Source organism: Acromyrmex echinatior, chromosome 8 (genome assembly GCF_024713525.1).
Source record: "Acromyrmex echinatior isolate Ae372 chromosome 8, ASM2471352v2, whole genome shotgun sequence".
Taxonomy (NCBI): domain Eukaryota; kingdom Metazoa; phylum Arthropoda; class Insecta; order Hymenoptera; family Formicidae; genus Acromyrmex; species Acromyrmex echinatior.
Window position 1 is genome coordinate 10520874 of NC_141859.1, and position 23772 is coordinate 10544645.

General features: G+C 33.2%; 3 protein-coding genes and 1 long non-coding RNA gene across 9 annotated transcripts; 2 read left to right on the plus strand and 2 right to left on the minus strand.

The window, feature by feature from the left end:
• Nucleotides 1–267: 267 nt before the first annotated feature.
• On the minus strand, nt 268–4784 carry ClpX (Caseinolytic protease chaperone subunit). Of its 2 annotated transcripts, none has more exons than XM_011066991.2 (6): nt 4644–4784; nt 4042–4248; nt 3732–3880; nt 3415–3595; nt 2255–3159; nt 268–2151 (listed from the first exon to the last, which is right to left on the minus strand). In XM_011066991.2, exons 1-6 carry the CDS (start codon nt 4711–4713, stop codon nt 1897–1899), a joined length of 1767 nt encoding a protein of 588 aa, XP_011065293.1. In that variant the 5' UTR covers nt 4714–4784; the 3' UTR covers nt 268–1896. The 2 variants fall into 2 exon arrangements, with proteins under 2 accessions (XP_011065293.1, XP_011065292.1); XM_011066990.2 differs by having other exon boundaries at nt 3403–3595.
• On the plus strand, nt 4718–13196 carry Pgm2a (phosphoglucomutase 2). 5 transcript variants are annotated; one of them, XR_015546041.1, is made up of 11 exons: nt 7984–8124; nt 8431–8652; nt 8959–9215; nt 9336–9798; nt 9879–10066; nt 10142–10319; nt 10403–10626; nt 10705–10810; nt 11234–11677; nt 11752–11809; nt 12027–12155. XR_015546041.1 is itself a non-coding variant. In XM_011066989.2 (11 exons), the coding sequence occupies exons 2-10, from the start codon at nt 8578–8580 to the stop codon at nt 12524–12526; spliced, it is 1818 nt and encodes a 605-aa protein (XP_011065291.2). In that variant the 5' UTR covers nt 7984–8124; nt 8431–8577; the 3' UTR covers nt 12527–12549; nt 13087–13196. The 5 variants fall into 5 exon arrangements, 3 of the variants coding, with proteins under 3 accessions (XP_011065290.2, XP_011065291.2, XP_011065289.2); XM_011066989.2 differs by lacking the exons at nt 11234–11677; nt 11752–11809 and adding exons at nt 12424–12549; nt 13087–13196 and having other exon boundaries at nt 12027–12250; XM_011066988.2 differs by lacking the exons at nt 7984–8124; nt 11234–11677; nt 11752–11809 and adding exons at nt 4718–4809; nt 12424–13196 and having other exon boundaries at nt 12027–12250.
• A 233-nt stretch (nt 13197–13429) lies between these two features.
• Hip1 (Huntingtin interacting protein 1) lies at nt 13430–20191 on the plus strand. Its single transcript, XM_011066992.2, has 18 exons — nt 13430–13878; nt 14048–14271; nt 14471–14534; nt 14645–15002; nt 15076–15137; nt 15382–15656; nt 15865–16067; nt 16293–16431; nt 16506–16593; nt 16712–16800; nt 16875–17078; nt 17164–17344; nt 17426–17713; nt 17899–18140; nt 18216–18368; nt 18685–18785; nt 18886–19115; nt 19211–20191. The coding sequence occupies exons 2-18, from the start codon at nt 14230–14232 to the stop codon at nt 19372–19374; spliced, it is 2883 nt and encodes a 960-aa protein (XP_011065294.2). The 5' UTR covers nt 13430–13878; nt 14048–14229; the 3' UTR covers nt 19375–20191.
• Nucleotides 20192–21336: 1145 nt separating this feature from the next.
• Nucleotides 21337–23366, minus strand: LOC147908744 (uncharacterized). The gene is made up of 2 exons (XR_015546051.1): nt 22892–23366; nt 21337–22804 (listed from the first exon to the last, which is right to left on the minus strand). It is a non-coding gene; the product is annotated as an uncharacterized LOC147908744 (long non-coding RNA).
• Nucleotides 23367–23772: the final 406 nt, after the last annotated feature.

A 23772-nucleotide genomic window follows, 5' to 3' on the forward strand; every position in this document is an offset into this window, starting at 1 on the left:
AAGATTGAATTTGTAACGAAGTTTCCGGGCGTATATATTTCTTTAATAATTTTAATAATTAAAATAAATGCACTTTATAATTTTTGTAACATTAATAATGAAATTTGTTAAATATACCGATATTTATAGATAGTAATTTTCGACATAGTTATTCTCAATATTATGAATACTTTTTACACTCGACGAAATGTAACTGTGTGATTTGTGTAACTTCATTAGATATCGGTATACATGTTATAAATTATTTAAGGTAAATAAATCAAAATATTTAATTATTTACTACAGTTGCATATTATAGATTTATTATAAATACAAGAATTACTATCTATAGGACATCAGATCACTATGAAAGAATTAGGAAAAAGTTCTATGCAAGTATCTCTTCACTCCGTGTTATATTTTGCACAGCCTGGTTTTTTTTCTTTCTTCTTTTAGTAGAGTAATTTTAATCAGTAAGTAAATTAGCAATAATTAGCGAGGATGTATAAGTTTAATTCGCACATTATACGCATCTCTCTTTTCACTAATCTACTATACTATGTACAATATATTACACATAAACACTTCTATCTATCTTGACATAAAAATAATCTTTTTATATTGTTCTTCACTTTCTTCGTCTTCTCTTGTAATGGCCGTTCCTCTCATTATCAGAAGACTGAATACTAATATCATATTTATTAAAATTATTATGCTACAAAGATATTCTTTTTTCTTAATTTTTCTTAAACAACGCGTAACAATAGCAATCTTTTTACAAACAATCCTGACGTGACAATATACAAAATTTATTATGAATGGTGACATTAAAATTTCTCTTTATTATATGGCTTTTTACAATTTCGTATTTAATTGGAATTTTTGTTTCCGTATTTTCACCCAGTCCATTTAATCAATTTACATATTCATGATGAAAGTTTGTTTCACCGCACCAAATATTATAGCATTTAGATTGCTAAATTGAATTTAATGACGTTGATATAATTGAATGCGCATATATATTATAATTTCTGTAATCTCTTTACGATGTTATATTGTTAGATATGAACGCATATTAACGCCGTTTTACTTTCGATGTTACCATCAATAATGCATGCAGAATGCAAAACTTGATTGGATGTGGAATGCTATGTATGATTTTTTGACTTTTCCTGCAATACGAATGAATTAAACGATACAAAATTTATTTACATTTTTTCCATTGTCAAGAATTAGGTCTTTATATTCTCATTATTCTGACGTTTTTTATTTTTATGCGACACTTTTCTTTTGGAAGAAGCATTTCTAATGCATGTTCCAAATAAGCAAACTGCAAAATATATTACAGTTTGCAATTTTATTATGAAATCAATTATATTAAATATATTAGCATTCACATTGTCAATATTGTTATCATTTACAGCAGATAAAATAATTTTCAGAGAAATTGGTTGGGAAGAAAAAAATTTATATATATATATATATATATATATATATATATATATGTGTGTGTGTGTATATAAGAGAAACATGTATCTGAAATACATGTACATTCCTCTCTTTGATACATTAAACAATACATTATATATAATAGTGCAGCAAACAATACGTTCAATATGGTACATAATATAAAAAATTGATAGAAATTCATCATAGCAAAAGAAAACAATTGAAGTTTGAGAAATATTCTAAATATGAAATATATACAGGACAGTTTGAAAACTATGTATGCGTTGTTCTCATATTATTTGCTTTTTTTATGAAATAATATATGTAGAAGAATATATTATGTCCTTTATAAAATAATTAAAATAGTTTTTTACGCGAATGTCCTAATTCAATTTTTTATCTATAAAAATTGTCCATCTATCGATAAGTAAACAGTTATACCAAAGTGTCGCATTCTTTAATTATTTGTTAATTATGTACATGCTGCGCCTGCTGAATGTCATCATCATTGCTATCATCTCGTTTCACGTATTGTGGTTTTTCAACGCCTTTCACGCACTGTTCTGTAATGTGAACGGACACTATATCGCTCCCTGGTACTTCAAACATAGGTTCCAAAAGGAGTGACTCCATTATCGCTCGCAAACCCCGCGCTCCCGTTTTTCTTTCCATTGCTAAAGAGGCAATTGCATTCAGTGCGTGTGTGTCAAACGTTAACTCCACCTGCGTAAATCCAATATAATTACAATTTAATGTGCTAACAACTAATGTGATAGAAAACAATTCATCTTGATTTTACTACGAAAATGTAACAATTAAACTTTACCTTATCCATCGAGAACAACATTTGATATTGAGGAATGATGGCATTTTTCGGTTCGGTAAGAATTCTCGCTAACATATCTCTATCGAGTGTATGGAAAGGCACGAGAACAGGAAATCTGCCAACGAATTCAGGTATCATACCGAAGTCGATGAGATCTCTAGCTTCCACTTGTTGCAACAACATGTCCTTTTCCTTATTGTCCCTCTCGGTAGAAGGTGACATATTGGCGACATCGGCTAAAGTTGCCGCTCTCCTGCCCGGACTCTCAACTGCAGGTGTCGCGCCAAATCCGAGATATTTTTCCGATTTACGCCGTGCTATTAACCTGTCTAAACCGCTGTAAGCCCCCGACGCTACGAAAAGAATATTCGTAGTATCCACTTGCAACATTTCCCCACGCAATTTTCTCGAGCTATTTCTCTCAGGTACGTTCACAATTGTTCCTTCCAACATCTTCAGCATTCCTTGTTGCACACCTTCTCCGCCCACATCACGCAATTGATGAATTCCAGGAATAGCACCTATTTTGTCGACCTCGTCCAAGAACACAATGCCCATCTGAGCACGATCCACCACATAATTAGCATCCTGGAGAAGTTTAGCTATGACACTTTCAATGTCCTCGCCAACGTAACCAGCTTGCGTAAGAGTGGTACAATCACAGATGGCAAATGGGACGTCCAGGCATTGCGCTATTGTTTGCGCAAGTAACGTTTTACCAGAGCCCGTAGGTCCAAGTAACAATATATTGCTTTTTTCTAATTTCAACTGATGTTGCTTGCTGTCTAATATAGCTGATCCAGGAGCCGATTGACTGCTCGCCTTTTGCTCGCTTCCCGGATTGACCGTATGCTGGAACCCAACTCCTGGAAACGGATTTCCAAGGCCTGATATATGCAATAAGTCTGCAGCAAAAAAAAAAGATATTTTATGATAATCGTATATGAAATAATACATTTTTAATGAGGGAGCAAATTATGGAAATACTGGTTATCAGATCGCAATCTGCTTCAATCGCTGTAAGAATTCGATTAGTTTTAAAATATATTCCAATTTTATGATACTTATTATAATAATAATCTAATTACAAAATATACAGATTGCTTTCATTTCTTAACAATTTATAAGATTGGGGCATTGTCATTTACGTGGTTTAAGACCTCTATGAGTGAAAGGATGATTTGTCTCTTGTGTGTTAACTGGATTAACATTAGTTTGCGCCTGAGAGTTTTGAGTTGGCAGATTATTGTAGATCCGCTTGTAGTGATTGTAAACGGCAACACTCAGCACCTTCTTCGCATATTCCTGTCCCACTACGTGTCTGTTTAGATACTCAAATATCTGAAAATATCATATTATTGTACTATTTTTTTTATTGCAAAACAAATATGATCCAAACGTATCTGATTTTATTTAAAACAAATCTATAATTACATAAATTAAGTACAATTAAATAATCAAAATAAAAACCAATTACCTTTTTCGGAGGTGGAGGAGGTTTCCTATAAAATCCCTGCTTACTATCTTCTGGCCTGAGTGCCTCTTTCAAGCTCCTCTTAGAATCAATTTCTGACAGTACAACGAAGAAATGATGGCACTTCTCGCACTTGACGAATCTCGTGGATGCTGTGATATTTGTAAAAATAGTAGCTGTATTAGAATATAATATAAGTACATATATAAAGATACAGAAGATCTTAACATAAATACAAATATAAATATTCTTGGTAATTTTTGCCTGAATACTTTAAGATCTATCAACTCTTACTCAACAATGTGCTACTTACAAACAAATGTCTCAACATGTGTGCAGGGATCTCCACACTTGGGACAGGTGAGCGTGCTCTTTTTTCCGCCACCTGTACCACTACTTGAGGATCCACTTGACGAGATGGTATCTTTAGAGGGTGGTGTGGGTTCCGTTGGGGTCTTACTCAAGCTGCCGCTGATCGTCAGACCTCTACTGGCCACTACGACTCTAACTATTTTGTGTACTGTACAATCACAAGCAAAATATAATCTTATTATAGATCTCCAAGAATGTGTTCTGTTTTGTCATAATGTACATGATATATTACTTTATTTTTGCTCTCTAAATTATTTTTGAATAAAATTTCATTGTAAAGAGTAAACATTGAGCTAGCCTTGAAACAGAATAGCTTAATTTTTAAGCTTTAAGAGTCAGATTTCACTCTTCAGAATGGCAATTCAAGTAACATTCTCAAGTTTTAGAGAGTGTTGTTCATTGAATATTAAAGAAAAATAAAGTGATATATCATATGTATCATGTGTATCATGCGTGAAACGAAACGCAGCCTAGTTATCTTTCATTCTTAACAATTTCAGCTGTTTTTCGAGATAGACAAGGCTGTTTACAAATAGTACTTACCATGACTGGTGACATGGTTGGAAGAGGCTAAGCGACCCGCGCTAATCAGACAGCAACGCACACAGCTCATGGTCGGTAGTGGATCTCTGTGGGGCCGAAAGACGCAGGGATAACGAAGTCTGGACTACCTACGACGTTCTGCCCGTTGAGATCTAAAATCAAAGAGGTATTCTCTTGCGTACGATCATATTGCTGAATCGCACCGTACGTTCGAATTGACGGGCCAATGGTCGCATTCGCACGTTTGTGAAATATCACGATGGATGTGTAAACAACAATCGCGTTGTTCGTCGCGTGTCAAAATATGGGACGGAGTAAAAGACACGACATGCCCTCCCCTCGAAACTGTTTCGTTCTTCTCGAGGGGACTCGCTGCGACTTCGGAGTGCTTCGGAGCGGGTCGTCGAACGAAAAATTCACGAGACTCTGATACGGGGCGCGGATTTCCAAGCGGGGGTGACCTACGTGACAGCCGAAATCCGCGGACATCGTCGAGCGAACGTTGGCATCGCGCAACACGGCGCAAGGACGATAACACGGAGAAAAACAGTGATATATCGGCGCCATAGGAGGGAAAAGGGAGGGAAGAGAAAGAAACAGATAGATGGATGGACGGGAAACGAAACGTTCCCCGAGAATCGCCGATGCAATAGGTCGAGGCCTCGTACACTCGGCTGCAATCTTACCCGACTTAACGATAAAAAAACACGACGGACGTCAATCGGTCAATGCCGTGGACGCGCAATCGTAGCGCATCTCGGCGAAAACATACGTCGGCGCCTTGAGTCTCCTCGACGATCCTCGCATTCTCTCGCGTGATTTTACGGAACTCGCAACTCGCTCTCGAAACCGCGTCGTATAGCTTTACATATCGGTATATAATATTCAGATATTTTATCGATAGCACCGACGAGATACTATTAGGGGCTCCGCACAATAAAAGGAACAGAGAACAGAGAATAAGAATTTCAACCTATCAGAAATCATGCATTGTGGAATATACACAGTTTCTGATAGGTTAAAATTCTTATTCTCTGTTCTCCGTTCCCTGTTCCTTTTAAACCTGTCCTACAATGTGCTTTTTGTTTTCAGTTTCTTGCTTTTTGTTATTTTTCACATCTTGTCTTTTTGCTTCTTATTTGGTTTTTGTTTTATATCGCCTGAGATAAGAGTTAACTAACTTTGAAAGAAACAAGAAATACATAGCAAAAAATTGTAATTATCGATAATTATAACAATTGTCGATAAAATGATTGCAAAGGAAAAAAAGCAAAAGACATATAAAAAGCAAGAAACAGGAAACAAAAAGCACATTGTAGGCTTTATTGTGCGGAATCCTTTAAAGACCTCGCAAATTTTCGGCGGTATAAAAAGCCTCGAGAGCCCGGAAGTAATTGAAGAACGCTGACATTATCGACAATTGATATAAATTTGCTATTATTAACATAAATATTATGCATTATTAAATTCATGATTTTTTATTATATAAATATGTTCCATAAATAAATGTGCATATTTGTAAATATCCTATAATATCCTATATATTGCAGAAAAATTACAATTTTTTTCTCTGCAGTTATCATCTCTGTTGATAATCAAACTTTGACGATAACACTGAAATCACAATTTTAAAGAAAAATCGAGTATTATTGAGTTCTAAATGCATAAATATATCTACTAAACTAATAAATCATAAAATTAATACAATATTATTCAGTTTTTAACTCTTAATCACTTCAATATTCTCAAGGATGTGAACTCCCGTAAGGATGTCGGTCTTTAATAATATCTCGTCGGTATCGATAGTCAATAATGTCCTCAGTTATCTTCAGTGGGGTCTTCAATTGTGTATTATTATTGTTATTGTATAAGTTAATATTTTGGATAATCATGGGGCTATTTATTACATAACTAATGTGACATTTGGATAAAGAAGAACGAGCTAAATTGTCGGGAATCTTGGAATTTGCGTTACTTATGTAATTCTGATTTATATTTTATATTGATAAGGACCCGAAGAATCGAAACATTTATTTTTATTCGTTTTGTTACATTCACAAGAAAATAAAAAGTTTTCGGTGCATCCGAACAGCTGATGTAGATTCTGATGGATTTTTTTATATTCTTTACTGATAGATTCTCTCGAATCTTTTTTTATATATTTGTTTGTCAATTGTGTATCTTGAATGAAGTGAAAATTACAAAAGTGAACAAATTTACTAGGGCTATATTCCAAAATGTTTTACAAAATTTTACTCGAAATATATATAATTATATAATACATGTAACATACCATATTAAAAGTAAAATTTTCCTCGGAGAGATATTGATCACTGAAGTCATAGGTTTATTTTTTGTAGCTGTATGTATGTACACTTTTCTGTATATATATATCTACACTTTTGAAACTTGAAGCGAAATAAATATGTGTTTAGTATTTAGCAAAAGCGAAAAAGTTCTAGTATAGCTGCAGCTTCGTGCAAGAATACAAAAACTGATAAAGAATAAAACTGATAAACAATCCTCTAGAAAGATGAAAGACAAAAATTTACACAGGGCTGATTATTTTCAATAAATACAGTCACTGATTTGGACCTGATTTAAATAATTATTCTATAATGGATAGAAGATTTAATTTATTCTAGATAATTAAATTCTACTAAATAGAAAAGCTAAAAAGATTAACTAATGGATTTCCTAATACATATGTAAGTAATAAACTCATTGAATAAACTCATTGAATATGATAAATTACATTAATACACGCATGTCCTTTGATTCCAAAAAATTCTACTGTTCTAATTTCATGGCACTTTCCGCAATTGAAATAATCACGTAATTATAAGACATTGACAAGAAAAAGGATGAAAAATACAAATTCTATAAAAGAAAAGCAAAGTTGATTTAAACACCGTTAATCGTAACTGAGTTTAATTCAGATATTTCAGATTGTATTTGGCATTCGATGTGGAATATAATTCAAGCCGAGCATATCTATCATTTTATTCAATATAATGAAAGAACTAGATACATCTAATGTTTTTATCGCTTACTCAACTGCGCACCATTCACGCTCGCCTTTGTCACACCCAAGATTTAATCGATTATTAAAAAAAAAAACCCGTAGAGAGATTGTATCATGACGATTGATCTTATTAACATGCGGGAGACGATAATAATACATGTGAAACTTGCAAAAACATTCATTCGCCGTGTTTCACACGGTCGAGTTAAGGAAAAAAATTTCAAGGCTTTTTTTCTTCATTTGCGCAAATATATCTATACACACCTTACGATAAAACTGCGCGCGTATACATTCGACGGATGCATTATTGTCGCGAACATCGCCGCGTCTTCCCTCATCGATGGACGTTCCTGGCGTTTTTCAGCAAAAAAGTCCTTTGACGTAGCCAATCTGAGATTGGAGGTAAATTCAAACTGATCCTGCGTGATCTCTCTGAGCTTCTCGATTAGATGCGAGGTAAGGCGAGATAATTTCATGTAAATAACAATAGATGCGCGTCGTGAAAATACGCGGCGACGCTCGCGTAACCTATAAGTCGGCGTTTCGTGAGGCAAACAGGCGGTCGCATTTGATATGCTTTTTCTTATTGCCGTTTATCGAAGAGACAACTCCAATCGATACAGATTAGATAAGGAAAAATTTTGTATTACTGTTATCAGTTGTATGTCAAGGATGCTCTTCTGTCTTATCTGAATAATTATCGTCAATTGCACAACTCTCTAATCTCAAATGATATACTACTTTGTTACACATGTATTACAGAAAATTGGGAGAAAGTCAATTTCGTTGTGGATACAGGAATAATTGAGACGCTCTTCTTAGCAGAGAGAAGTTGTATTGATAAATACATTGATTGGATTCATTTAGAAAGTATCTAATTTGCCTTTGGATTTGAGTACTGCTGATACAATGACTCTCTGTTCAATGAACACTGGTGATAGTAATTTGGATAACAAAATTACTGAATGGCTGCAATGGAACAAGGTACTTATTATGGATGCTTTCTATTTGATCATACAAGTATCAACATGAGTATTATTCTATTATATCTTTGTTACTCATTGATTATCAAGAAAGATATAATGATTTTTGTGTCAACTTGTGTCACTAAATGAAAAGTATTTTATTTGTTGAAATAATATAAAATAATAAAATATAAGTATTTGTGTGAATAGATTTAATCTTATATTAATATAATCTTATTTTTAATATGATATAGTTTTTTACATTGCAAATACATTTAAATTACATTTATATTATAATTAAAAATTTTCGTACTTGATATTGCAGAATCCAAAAGCGAAAGACGAGATATTGGAATACTTGGACAAAGGCCAGATTAAAGTATTATCAAAGTTGTTTCTTAAGAGGCTTGAATTTGGAACTGCAGGTCTTAGAGGTCGTATGGGACCAGGTTACAATCAAATGAATGATTTAGTCATTGTGCAAACTGGTCAAGGATTATCGAAATATTTGATGGATACAATATTTGATGTTATACAGAAAGGTGTTGTGATAGGCTATGATGGTCGTTATAACAGTAAAAGGTGAGTCATGATGTACTGTTAGCATAATATCAAAGAGTAATTAAGACTCATAAAAAAATTCAAACATTAGACTCTAATCCTTTTATTAACATTCTCATTGAGAATTTATTAATTTTTCAGGTTTGCAGAATTAACTGCTGCAATTTTCATAGCCAAAAATATTAAAGTTTATTTATTTTCCCAAGTCTGTCCTACACCATTTATACCTTACACTATCTTGAAATATAAGTGTGCAGCCGGGATCATGGTGACTGCCTCTCATAATCCTAAGGACGACAATGGGTACAAAGTTTACTGGGAGAATGGGGCACAAATCATTTCACCGCATGACAAAAAGATCCAAAGCTATATTCTTAATAATCTTAAACCACTTGAATCCTCATGGGATATAAGCCAAATCTATGAAAGTTCCTATTACAAAGATCCAAGAGACGATATTATGCTGCATTATTATCAAGATTTGAAGGATAATGTTTTGTATCCTGAAGTTAATAGAAATACTACATTAAAATTCACGTACACAGCTATGCATGGTGTTGGACAAGAATATATGATTGCTGCGTTTGAGGCTGCAAACTTTAAGGTATGAATATACATATGAGTATATTGAGACAGTTAGAAATGCAATTTTCGAAAAACGAATACTATTGTCTTTTTTTTCAGCCATTTATAACAGTGGAGGAACAAAAGTTACCAGATCCAGAATTTTCCACGGTGAAATTTCCGAATCCAGAGGAAGGAAAAAGTGCTTTGGATCTCAGCATAAAAACAGCAAATAAAAACGATTCGTCTATAATAATCGCTAACGATCCTGATGCTGATAGACTTGCATGTGCAACGAAGACAGAGAGGTATGCGAACTCTTAATAAATTTAGATTGAACTGCAATAGACGAACAATAAGAATACACTAGATGATCTTTATAGCGGGGAATGGCATGTCTTCTCTGGAAATGAACTTGGCGCCTTATTGGGTTGGTGGATGATTCACACTTATCAAGTGATACATCCTGATGTTGATTTGAGTAAAACATATATGTTAGCATCTACTGTTTCCAGCAAAATTTTAGCTTCAATGGGTAAAAAGGAAGGTTTTAATTTCGAGGTTTGTAATTTTAATATGTATATGTGCACAGCAAAAAATTATTATATATGAAATAAATTTTTAATAAGAATATCTTTTGATAGGAAACTTTAACAGGTTTTAAATGGATGGGCAACAAAGCTATAGAATTAGTGAAGGATAATAAGGACGTTTTATTTGCATATGAAGAAGCTATAGGTTTTATGTGCGGCTCTAAAGTCCTGGATAAAGATGGTATTAGCGCTGGCGTACGTGTAGCAGAATTAGCAGCTTATCTTGAAACGATAGGATTGACTTTATCTGATAAGTTGGAGGAGATATATGAAGAGTACGTTACTTTACGATTATGTGAAATCTGAAACAAATTTTATGCAATGACAATTTCCATTTATTCCATGATATATAGATATGGTCATCATATCAATGATAATTCCTATTGGATATGTCATGATCCAGATACCATTAAGACGATATTTGAACGGTTAAGGAATTATTCGGGCAAATCAGATACAGTAAGTACTATTTTAATTATTATATTCTAAGAAGATATTATTTTCTTCCGTCTAAGTAAAGTTTAAAAAGGCAGCTTGCATGCTCTCTAATTTGTGCTAAATTGCCATCTACATAATTTGCACTTTAATTTGATTTATATCTATACACCAAAAATATATTTAAAGAAATAATTAATTGTACAAAATTTGATAAATACTCACAAATTTAATATTGTATATAATTACGTAGTATGTAACTTAAGACATGCGTAAATAAATACGTCTAATCACAGTTTTGATTAGCAAGAATAGATATCTTTCTTACTATAAAAATATATTTGATGTAGAGATACGGCAGATTATATAAAGTTAGTTTTCTGTTGCAAGTATAACAACGAACATCATTTCATTCGCTACTAATATATTCTAATTTGCGTTTAATAGTATGTGTTTGCAAGGTCAATAAGTATATGTGATGCATGAGGTAGCATAAATTGACTAACCACTTTGGAAGTGTAATAAAACCGACGCGCCGATGTATTTCTGCATGTGTCATCCTAGGTGACAGTTGTGTCGGCAGTGGCGCTTTATCGTATTTTGTGTTCTCATGATAAAATAATAATAAATACAATGTAAACTTATAGTGGTGTGTTGAAAGTTATCTAAGAAAACATCTTTATTTGGCTTTATACTTTGATGTGCAATTATATTTATACTTAATGAATATTTATACTTAATGATTGTGTTTTAATGCATTAATATGTTTGGGATATATAATCAAACAAAATTATTTCCAAAAAAAATTGCTTAAATCATTACATTATCTTTTTTTTTCTCTTATACTCTGTCAATGCTTGTTAAGATGACAAAAAAAATTATTTACAACAAGTACGTAAATGTGATTGTTATATCATTGACATTACTGCCTTCCGTGCTTCTTGCCGTTTTGTTTATTCCAGTAGTATTGTCATTATATCCTCTCACACCGTTTCTTGAGGAAGAAACAGATGAAAGTATGGTGTAAGTATATTTAAGAGATAAGTTTTTTTTAATTATACTGGATTAATCAGGATGCTAATATGATAGCTATAAACAGATTTATTCATATGTCCTTTATCATTTCTGTAATAATAAATAAAACAATATTAATGCATAATATAAAATAGGAAAATATTCTTTTTTTTGTTTTTTCTCTTTCCTTTTATAAAGATTCCAATATAATCTGTTTTTAATGCAGTATCCAACCGGAATCCTTAAAGGAAAATATATAATAACTGGCATTCGAGACTTAACAACTGGATATGACAATACAAAACCTGATAATAAAGCAATTCTTCCTGTATCAAAATCTAGCCAAATGATCACGTTCACATTCAAAAATGGTTTAGTTACTACTTTAAGAACCAGTGGCACGGAACCCAAAATAAAATACTATAATGAATTATGTGGGTCGCCTGGAGAGTAAGTTTTTCTGCAAATATTATTTGCAAAAATATAATTCATTGTTACACCTTACTTCATTTAATTCTAATACTTTATTGTAATTTAATGATATATTCTAGAACCTGTTTTTAAAATTGCTTGTAAAAATTTTATATTTTTACGTTACATAATATATCATTTTAATATTTTAGAGATTTAAACAAATTAAAATGCATTCTCAGCGAAATGGTATCGGCTATTGTAGCAGAATTCCTTCAACCAGAAGTTAATGGACTTATCGCTCGTGAGGAATAAATTACTGCTTTATTGTGTGCCTGGTAATATTATGCGTTTTTCGCAATTAACTCATTTAAATTTAAAAATATCAGTACATTATACAATCTATTTTATAATTAATTTGCAATAATATAGCACCAAGTGTCCAGTTTCTGAATTTATTCGATCGTTTGTGCATATTTATGTTACATTAAGTTTATGATATATTAATTTAATTATATTATAAAATGATGCGTTTATGATATATTAATTTAATTATATTATAAAATGGAGACGATGTTTCTATTGTAAGCTTACAATATAATAGAAAATGGCTGTGTACTTGTATATGTATATTACATACTGTTTTGTTCTCTGTTAAAATTGTTGAGGGAAAGTTGGTTACACGTTATCTTTCCTGTTTCTTTAATTAATACACTGTGAAGTACAATGTAAAAGACGCACATGATATCCTCTAGTTCTACAATTTAAGAATTAAGCAAATATTTGTTGTTTATAGACATTAATTGAAATTATTTAATTAATTAATGCTTATGTATGATATGAAAGAATCCATTTATTATTATTTTTTCTTTTAGAAATGGCTGACACTAACGATTTAAAATGAAAATACCAGGAAATATATTTATCAAATATATTTATATAATGTAAAATCTTATAAAAGAATGAACGTGAAATTAACAAATAATTTGTGTCTTATTACAAATTCTGTTTCATCAGTGCAATACATGATTTCAAATATTTTCCTAAATTACATTTTTACATTATTTAACCTTTTTTTTAACATGAAACCATTTATAACCAGATGTGTTTTTAGCATTTTATTATATTATTTATTTACAATTAAAATGATATAAAACGTGTCGGTAAAAGAAACTCCTTGAAGAAATATTTGATCTTTTCCGCCGTTCGATGGCACTATCGTGGTATTCGTCGTTCGTAGGGCGTTGAGCGTTCTATATACTCCATAAATGGTTTTCCGGTGTGGCGTGTTCGTGTGGTTATTTGTTATCACAATTCTCTCTCTGTATACAGTGTATATATACATCGGTTAACTGTCATTCCTCCAAAGCTTGACCATCGTAGGCGCGTACGAAAGATACGGGAAGAGAAAAAAAATTCAGAGAGAGAAAGGTTGGTGCGAGCCATCGCCACATTTCCGCAGATCCACTCGTATGACAGTGACATCGACACCCACGGGTGGAGCGAAGCCGCACGCGGAATGACGCACTCGCGGCTGTCTCGTGAGAGGACATAGGCCCGACGTGTGTCATCACGCGAACATGTCACCACTGTCTCGGCGAAGGGATCGCGAGCAAAGAGCGACCAACTTGAGCGCGAAGTCCGCGCCCGTATCCCGGGGACTTCAGGTACGCCGCACCCCGCACTCGAGGTCAAGCAACTCGGGAAGGGGGCTCCCCTGTTTCCGAGCAGCTGTCCCCCGCGAATCTCCATTCTCCGCGGACGACGCGAGAGCGGTGTACCATTCTCTTCTCCTATACGTGATAATTACTAATAACGATAACTTTCAACTTGCAGCTTCGCAGATAATACACGCAGCTGGAAAAGTCGCGGTTTATGGTCCGTCGGAAATGACACTAGCCGATCTGTGAATTGACGAATGATATCCGCGATCTGTATACGCTGATAATTAGCGTATCGTTTCGCACGCCTTCGTATCCTTTTCTTCCTTGTCTTGGTAAATTTATTATGCTATCATCATGACTACAATACCGCTGACTGATAAACAGCTTCATCAACTGGTGAGTCAAGAGATCGCACTATATACGTCGGAATCGCAATTATCTCATATCCTGAATGAGTTGGGAATTATGTGATGACACTGAGCGTCCCTTTTAAAAAAGTTAATAAGAAAACGTTGTTTAGATACTTGACGGTAAAATTGAAATTATTTAACCTTGATTTTTATGACATAAACATATGATTATTTATTGTTTATAGAGTATTAGCATTGGCAAGGCTGTAAATTCCACAGAAACACCAGTGAAGGAAAAACATGTTCGAAGTATCCTTTTCTAGTCCAGAATATAATTATGTATTTGTAGTATTTATTATTAATATATATTCAAGAGATACACAATCAAGAAAGATAAAAAGTTCCTTACAAACGAATAGGTGCCATTATTGGTACATATCGAGAGAAGAGTGGCTGCATCTTCTGGACGTATATGCTGAGACAACCGTTGCAGGAGAATCAGATCGTCGCGTGGAAATTTTGTCATGTTCTACACAAAGTACTGCGCGAGGGACACCCTCGGGTTATCGTCGATTCTCAACGGTATCGCGGCAAATTGGAAGATATTGGAAAACTCTGGCAACATCTTAGAGAAGGCTATGGTCGCCTCATACAGCTGTACGCAAGATTGCTAATAACTAAATTAGATTATCATAAACGGAACCCGCGCTTACCTGGGAATTTGCAAGTAACACCGGAAGAGCTCGAAGCAATTGGAGAAAATGATATTAATATATAGTGAGTATCGTTTTTTTTCATAATTTTTATTAAATGTGATGGCATATATATGTATAATTTGTTATTTTTCTAGCTTTCAGATGTCAGTTGAAATGTTTGATTATATGGACGACATCTTGAATTTACAGCATGCAGGTACTTCAAAATGATAAACTTTAAGTTGCATTCCGGGAGCGCGCTTTCAACGTTACTAGTACATTTTATTCTTATTTTTTGTCTAATAAATAATAAAGATAAAATGGCACATTAATGCTGAAAATGCGTTCCTGAAACTAATATATACCCTAATTTGTTTAAAATATAGAAATTGCACATTATTTTGTTTGAGATATAAATTTTTGATATAGAACAGCATATTCATTGAGATCTGTACTTGCAGTTTTTGGTTCTCTGGATTTATCACGATCTAATTCGATGACACCATGCGGTCAGTGTCGACTCGCACCTTTAATTCCGTGTATTCAGGATGCTTCGCAATTGTACGATTGCTGCGTGAAAATCCTGTTTAAACTTCACGGCGCGCTTCCGGCGGACACGTTAACAGGACATCGCGATAGATTCTCAAAACAATTTCATGAGCTGAAGAGCTTTTACAATACTATCAAACATATGCAGTATTTTAAACATTTGATAACAATTCCGTCGTTACCTGAGGTAAAGTTTTTAATTACTAACTAATACAATAATATTCATATCAAACTAGAGATTGGAATTGAGATTAAATTTAATCAATCAAAAGAAAGAAAATCGATATATCAAATTTAGTGAACATTGATTGGTCAAATTCCATCTCAATCTCAATTTCTGATACGAGCATAAAAGAATGTGTGCATTATATCACATTTATCGTATTATATTTTAGAAGCCACCTAACTTTTTAATACAAGCCGAGTTGAGAACGTATGTCACACCGATAGTGGTACTTCCGCCCGAAGAATCTATAGATTCTGAGACTGCCATAGAAAACCTTATTGATACATCCGATACGGGATCATTTACGGGTGATCAATTGGATTCTGTGAATACACGGAACGGCTCGATATCACCTGATGCTCTTGTGGAAAGGTATGGCATTTTTTCTTTTTCTATATTACTTTCTGTTTTGTTTCATTTAACACAAGTTAAAAAATAAGAAACGGAGTGCATTCCATTTGATAATTAAATTGACACAAGTAAGGTCTGTTTTTGTTACTCATAAAATGTCAAAAAAAATAGAACAATTGTATCATTATATAAAAAGCACTCATAGTAACTATTTTTGTATCTATTCTTTTATATGTATTTTTTCAGAGATAGCCTTATCGATCACTTATATCAAGAAAATGTTCGTCAAAGGCAAGAAGTAAATCATTTATTAATGGACCATCAACAAATAGTTGCGGATTTTAGAAATCGCGTTTTAGAATTGGAATCGACTCTTTCTACTAAAGTAAATAAACTGCTTGTCAAACACTTTAGTAATTTTATTTTGTTTCGTGAATTAATACTGTGCAAATATTCTAGAGTAATGAAATTGTAACGGAGAAACAAACTTGTCAGAAGTTAATGAAGGAAAACGCAATTACATTAGCAAAAGTTCAAGAAATTGAAGGTACAATTTTTAATATATAATTTCTGTACTGATTTTATATGATTGTATTATTTATTAAAAATTGTGCATACTCTTTTAATTGACTGATAATGATTTTATTCTTGTTAAATCTTTCAAGGAAAAAATGAAGTATTAGAGGAAAAATTTAAAAAACTCAAGGATGTTTACTCGAAGCTGAGAGAAGAACATATCAATTTAATCAGAAAGGTACGTATTTGAGATATCAGTGATAAAAAAATTATCTATCATCTTTTATTCACAACAACATTATAACATGAAAGAAAGCTGAACTTGACAAAGAATTGGGAGGAATAAAGATATCACGAGGGCAATCTGAACGTCGAACATTGAAAGCGGAAGAGCGATTGCAAGAGTTGCTTCAAGGACAAGTGTCGACAGAACAAGAAACGCAGAGAGTAGCGCAAGCACGCGAAGATTTAGAGGACGTAAGAAAGAAACTCGACGCTGTCCAAACCGAAAATTTGGTAAATTAAGATTTTAATGAATGCTTTAATTACTAATTATTCTATCATACGTTGACAAAAAAATTGTTACTATTTGTCGTTGTAGGCGTTAATAGCAAAAATAGATTTTATTACGTCTGAGAAAACAACTTTGGAAGAAGATCTCCATGATTTACTGGTACAAAAGGAAGAACTAGATTTACGAATAGTAAATTTGGAAACCGATGCCGAACGATCCTATAATCAAGTGAAAACAGATGCTAACACGGCTCTATTTGATTTATTATGTGAGTAATGAATATGTATATTGTATAAAAATTTATACTAAAATTAGTTCATACAGGAATAGAAAAGATTATTTATTTCAGTGAATGCTATATCGGAAGCGGAATCTCTCTTGCATCACGCAATGCATGCGATCGATAATCCGGCCATATCGGCGTTAACATGCACGCCCGATTATCTTGGAAGTTTATTAGAGCCGACAGAAAAATCATTTAACGATTTGGAGGAGGCATTCAATAATTATATGCTTGATACAACGAAGGGGAAAGTGCTAATTCGTACTGCTGTACATAGTGCATATTTTTTGGCTCTCTATCTAATATATGCAAAATCCACTTCGAACACATCGACAGATATTGGTATAGCTGACAGTAAGTTTTTTTATGATTGCGTGATAATGCTTTAAATATTTGAGGGCAAGATATTACTTTGAGAACGTAGAAATTATTGATAAAAGAATAATAACGCTGTATCGGACAGTCTAAAATAAATTACAAAATATTGTGGAATATAATAATTTTTAATGCTTTCTATAAGACCCGTCGTACACTTGTAGGATTTGCTGATGAATGTAAACAGTTAGGTTCGCAAGGTTTAATTATGTTGAGTTATATCAAAGAGAAGTCGTCAATGACCGGTGCGCAAATTGCAAATGTCAAAAGTCAATTACAAAAGATTTCGTCTCTCATAAATACATTATCAAGTACTCAGAACAACGTGGAAATTGTCGGAACTTTAGTAGAAAGTGAGTTGCAGAGTATGGATAAAGCTATTGAAGAAACGGTTGCAAAAATACAGGTGCTTAATATATAAGAGTACTTATGCGATAAAAAAATAAGATAAGCTTTAACTTTTTCGATTTACTTTTAATAGGATATGTTAGATAAATCTCGTGCGGCGGATTCAGGTTTGAAATTAAAAGTAAACGAACAGATCTTGGATTCTTGTACGGATCTAATGAAATGCATAAGAAAATTAGTGCAAAAGTCTCGCTTGCTGCAGAAGGAAATTGTAGAACAGGGAAGGGTAATTATTTTATAATAATTATATTATAAGCTTATTTTAAAAACTGTTTAAAAATACTAGCTATATGATATATTAAATACCTATATGATATTATATATCTATATGATATTAGGTGTTGGAATTAATTCGTAGCGCTTTACAAGTGATGGGAAGTACTTTCATTAATGTATTTTTTAATGCTCATGTGAAATAAATAACATTCTTTCATTAAAAAACGCTACGAATTAATTCCAACACCTAATATATTAAATAATAGATAAATAATTGACATAAAAAGTTATATTATAATTGGAAATCTTAATAATATTTTGTTTAGGGAACTGTCTCTGCTACTGAATTTTATAAACGTAATCATCAATGGTCCGAAGGTCTTATCTCAGCAGCAAAAGCAATTGCTATGGGCGCAAACTTTTTATTGTAAGTGCTAAATACTAAACTGTAATTGTAGTCTTTCTAGTCTTTCTAGTCTTTTTCAAAATGTAGTTATGTATATATATATATATATGTATTATTACAGAGAAGCAGCAGATAAAGTTGTGTTAGGCAATGGCAAATTTGAACAATTAGTTGTTGCCTCACAAGGCATTGCGGCATCTACCGCGCAATTGGTAGTTGCTAGTAGAGTTAAGGCTGACAGAAATAGTACTAATTTGACTGAACTCTCTAAAGCTTCGAGAGAAGTGACTCAAGCTACAGCGAACGTTGTGGCAACTGCTAAAAGCTGCAATCATCTTGTTGAGGAAAATGGTATTTGATTTGAAAAAACATTAAATTATTATGCGTCTTGTATCGTTTTTTAATATTCTTAATTTTCCTAATACTTCTGTATCTTAATTTTACAGAAGATTTAGATATGTCTAATCTAAGTTTACATCAAGCTAAAAGACTCGAAATGGAGGCACAAGTGCGAATTCTAGAATTGGAGCAAGCTTTAGAAACTGAGAGATTACGTCTAGCTGCACTTCGACGTTATCATTATCAACTTGATGGTGAGAATGAAGCATGAGCTGGATTTGAGCATCGATTGAGTTTAGATTAAGGATATTCAACAAATACAAAAATCGTATGTAGATAAAGAATCATAGCAATCGTGTAAATTAGTCTCGATTCAACTAACCATAGAGATCGATTTTTCGTTAGAAACTTCTATTATTCATACATAAGCATTTATGCATGTCTCGAAAATCAACGATCTAATTTTCCATCATTATATAGATCTATTAAATGTACTTTATTGGATAATGCTCGAATATATATATATATATATTTATCGATCATATATTGAATGATTTATATGTCGTTTAATCTACTTTCAAAATCTTTTTTACGTTTTTTTTTATTCAATAACGAACATTTAAAAGATAAAGTACATTTACGAATAAATTTAATGAGCAATGAAATTCAAAATATCTAATACATTTCTATTACATTTGGAATAATTTTATAAGAGAATCGTGTTTTTTCCTAAACAAATATATTATATATATATATATAAGGAGGATTGTATGTTAAGTGACCAATGACCTGAAACTTTTAGAGATCTACAAAGTTCACTAACTTGTTAGGTATACATACATGTGAGATATTTTCGTTTTAAAGAAAAATGACGTGTGTGTGTGTGTGTGTGTGTGTTTTACATAATTAATTTAAGCTAAATAAGCGCAAATTTTCATTATGTTTTCCTAGCGATCAGTTTCATTTGTCATGAAAGATTTAACGTGTAAGAAGGAGAAAAACTTAACATATGAAATTCCTCTAATGGTCTTACCAAAGTTATTATTTTATAAACATAATTTTCTCAATAAACCATCGAGAGAGAATAATCTGTGTGTTGATTGATTGTCGTATAAGTTATATATGCTACTGCATTGGCACAGTTTTTTTCACTTGTAATAATAATTAATCATTAGATAACATAGCTGCTCACACTTGAGGTTCCCGGGACCCCAGCGCAACTCTCCAAATTGAGATTTTTTCGCATTTCTAAATTTTTTTTTGAACTTATATATCTTGAAGTTCCTTAACTCTATCAACTTTTAAACATTATGAGCTTTTTCCTTATAATCAATTCCCTATAAATTTTTTGCCAGCAATAGAAGTTAAATTGTAAGTTATAAATGAATATGTTTGATTAATTCGATCTTGTTTCATTTTGCCTTTGGTTAGTTTCGATATCGTGAAAACTAATACTTATACCGTTCGTTCAACTTGTATTCGCTAATGTTATCTTAGCTCCGCGAGAGTATTAATTAGTAAGTAATTCGATCTTGTTCCATTTTGCGTTTGATTAGTTTCGGTATCGTACAAACTAACATTGATACTGTTCGTTCAGCTTGTATCAGCTTGTATTCACTAACGTTATCTTAGCTCTGCGAGATTAGTAACGAGCTCCTTGAACACATCCTGGGAAAGTACACGCGGGATTCAACGCTGAGAAGGGGAGGGGGAGGGATAATGGTGGGGACATAATCGCGGAGAGGTGGCAAGAAGGGTGGTGGAAGATTTATATAAGTATTCCTCAACCGCCGAGGCAGCCAATTGACATTTTGCAGTCGCACAAGGAAGACATGGAAGCTTTTAGAAGAGTCTTTGCGTTCTTCAATTCTTTTATTGTATCAAAATTAGATGTAATAAAGAAGTTACCTACTGAAATTTCCAGCATGATATTTAGCATGCTAGACGACCAGTCTCTCCGATACTCTGCGAAGGTCTCTTTGACGTGGAGAAGAATTTCTGCCTACGAACGGAGACGCAGGAAAACACGTGACGCTATAAAACATAAATTAGCACGGTGTTTACCTGTTAAGTGTTTCAGACAGGCGGCTATGACGTTTGATGTGAACGAACGAATTGGTAGCGTTGTTCAGCAGAATCTCGGTTGTTCCCGAAGATACTTACGCGCATCAGAGAACTTCAAAGTTAAGAAGAAAATTAGGGCGTATAGAGGAAATATACGCTTTTAAATATTACTATGAAAAATGTATATTTATTTATTTTAATGACTTAATAATTCTTAATAAAATAAAGATAAATTCCACCCAATTCCACCTTCTATCGACTCCCAAAACAAGCATAATATCCGCATACAGGTAACCGTATCCTTTCCCCAAACCCCCAAAGCCAAACCCCCTCCACTAAACACTAGAGCGATTGACCCTTTAAGACCTGAACAGGGACACAGACATCATCGTGCTTCCGACAAAGGCAACAATAGTCATGAACACATCAGACCATAAGAAAAAGATGAAGAACCTTTTCTCGGACAAAGCATACAAAAAAATGCAACTAATATAATCGCACAGAACACCAAGATCCTAGTGGAAAAAGCATTCCCAGTAAAACCAAATCAACATTAAAACCTAGAAATTCTCTCTCACTAAGACTATACGGACTATCAAAAGTTTGTCAGCGCCATACACTTCCCGACATACAACTTATTCTGCTTCCTAGCACAAACACTACAATCCCTCATTGGAAAATCCAAATTACACATAATCAACTCAACAGACTTTATACAAAAGATCCAAAAAATCCAACTACGTCCTATAGACCTGCTTGTAAGTTTAGACGTAGAATGCCTTTTCACGTAAGTCCCAATAAAAGATACATTAAACATAATAAAGGCCTCACATGAAGTCCTCTCCGACCTCATGTCGCTAATAGAGCACTGCTTAACAACCACTTACTTCTACAACAACCAATTTTATGAACAAATTTCAAGAGTGGCAATGGGCTCTCCTATTTCTCCTGTAATCACCAACATCTCACATGAAGCATTTTGAGAAAGAGATCCTCAGAAAAACACCCAAAAAATCAGAAGTTTGGTTCTGTTATGGGGACGACATTCGTGATATGGAAACACGGCAGAGCCGAACTCCGTAAATTCTTTATTTTTCTCAACAATCAACATTCAAATATCCATTTCACTATAGACATAGAAGAAAATGGAAAAATTCTGTTCCTAGATGTTTATGTCTCTAAAAAAACTGACGGTACCTTAGACCATCAAGTGTACAAAAAAACCAATACATACAGATAGATACCTACATGCTGAATCGCACATTCCTCAATTTCTTTACCGTACCAAAATTAGATGTAATAAAGAAGTTACCTATTGAAATTTCCGACATGATATTTAGTATGCTAGACGACCGGTCTTTCTGATACACTGCAAGAGTCTCTTTGACGTAGAGAGGAATTTCTGCCTACGAACGGAGACGCAGGAAAATACGCGATGTAAGAACAACAAAAACATAAACTAGCACAAGGTTTACCTGTTCGATTTTGCAGTGGAGTAGCTATGATGTTGATGAGAACGAACGGTAGTGCTGTTCAGCAGAATCTTGGTTGTTCTCGTAGATACTTACATGCATCAGAGCTTCGAAGATAAGAAGAAGGTCAAGGCGTATAGTTGAAACATGCGCTTTCAAATATTACTGTGTGAGAAATAGTATAAATTAATAATTTAGTAATATGTAATAAAGGTACAGTTGTTATTTTGTTCCATTTTGTCATTTGATTACGTTGTGAACGAGTCATGCGTGCAGTGGAAAGTCACATTTATGATGTGTTGATTCTCTACATATCTGATCGCCATTGTTTTACTCTTTAACAGAGAAGTAACCGCTAATCCGCGATACGCATAATACTCTATGGGACTGCGCTCTAAGGGTGAAATCACACGGTGCGGTAAACGACTGAGGAATTGAGAATGCGTCATAGAAGCAACCAATTAATGGCCTAGTTTCCATCAAGGGTTTAAACCGGATCAGAATGTAAGAACCAACCAACTACACTATTCCCTTGAACAGTTGAACGAGGAATGTTCGACTGTAGTTGATTGGTTCTTACATTCTAATCCGGTTTAAATCCTCGGTGGAAACTAGGCCAGTATTAGGGATTCCGCACAATAAAAGGAACAGGGAACAGAGAATAGAGAATAAGAATTTCAACCTATCAGAAACTGTGTTCCACAATACATGATTTTTGGTTAAAACTTTATAAATATTGCTTCTTTCTGTATTATATTATCCAATTTATAATAATTTACATGTTTTAATTATACATTGCTTATAGTCTATATAAAAAAATTTGTATAAATTTCATGTAAACAATATGCAAATATACCATGTACTTAAACATAATTTCGTCCAACTTTGATAATAACCAGATGTTTGCATCATCAGTCAATAGATTGAGGCTGTGATTAAAGTCTACAATGCTTTGAGGCATTTGATGAACCAATCAGAAGAAAGAATTTTACAAGTTGACTAATCAAAAAACTCTTTAAAGATATTTGTAGCATCACATTGACCATACCCATAGTATATCAACAGTCGTTAATGTTCTTCCATTATCCGCAGGTCTCTTTAATCGAATCATAAAAAATGTGCAGTTGATAAAG

Coding starts and splice junctions, on each gene's coding strand:
- ClpX (XM_011066990.2), bottom strand. CDS start 4,713: ATGAGCTGTGTGCGTTGCTGTCTGATTAGCGCGGGTCGCTTAGCCTCT. Junction 4,249..4,643: donor CAACCATGTCACCAGTCATG/GTAAGTACTATT, acceptor GTGATTGTACAG/TACACAAAATAGTTAGAGTC. Junction 3,596..3,731: donor CTCCTCCACCTCCGAAAAAG/GTAATTGGTTTT, acceptor TGATATTTTCAG/ATATTTGAGTATCTAAACAG.
- Hip1 (XM_011066992.2), top strand. CDS start 14,230: ATGACTACAATACCGCTGACTGATAAACAGCTTCATCAACTG. Junction 16,432..16,505: donor AATCGACTCTTTCTACTAAA/GTAAATAAACTG, acceptor CAAATATTCTAG/AGTAATGAAATTGTAACGGA. Junction 18,369..18,684: donor AAATTGTAGAACAGGGAAGG/GTAATTATTTTA, acceptor TATTTTGTTTAG/GGAACTGTCTCTGCTACTGA.
- Pgm2a (XM_011066988.2), top strand. CDS start 8,578: ATGACTCTCTGTTCAATGAACACTGGTGATAGTAATTTGGATAACAAA. Junction 9,216..9,335: donor GGTCGTTATAACAGTAAAAG/GTGAGTCATGAT, acceptor TTAATTTTTCAG/GTTTGCAGAATTAACTGCTG. Junction 10,627..10,704: donor TTGGAGGAGATATATGAAGA/GTACGTTACTTT, acceptor CATGATATATAG/ATATGGTCATCATATCAATG.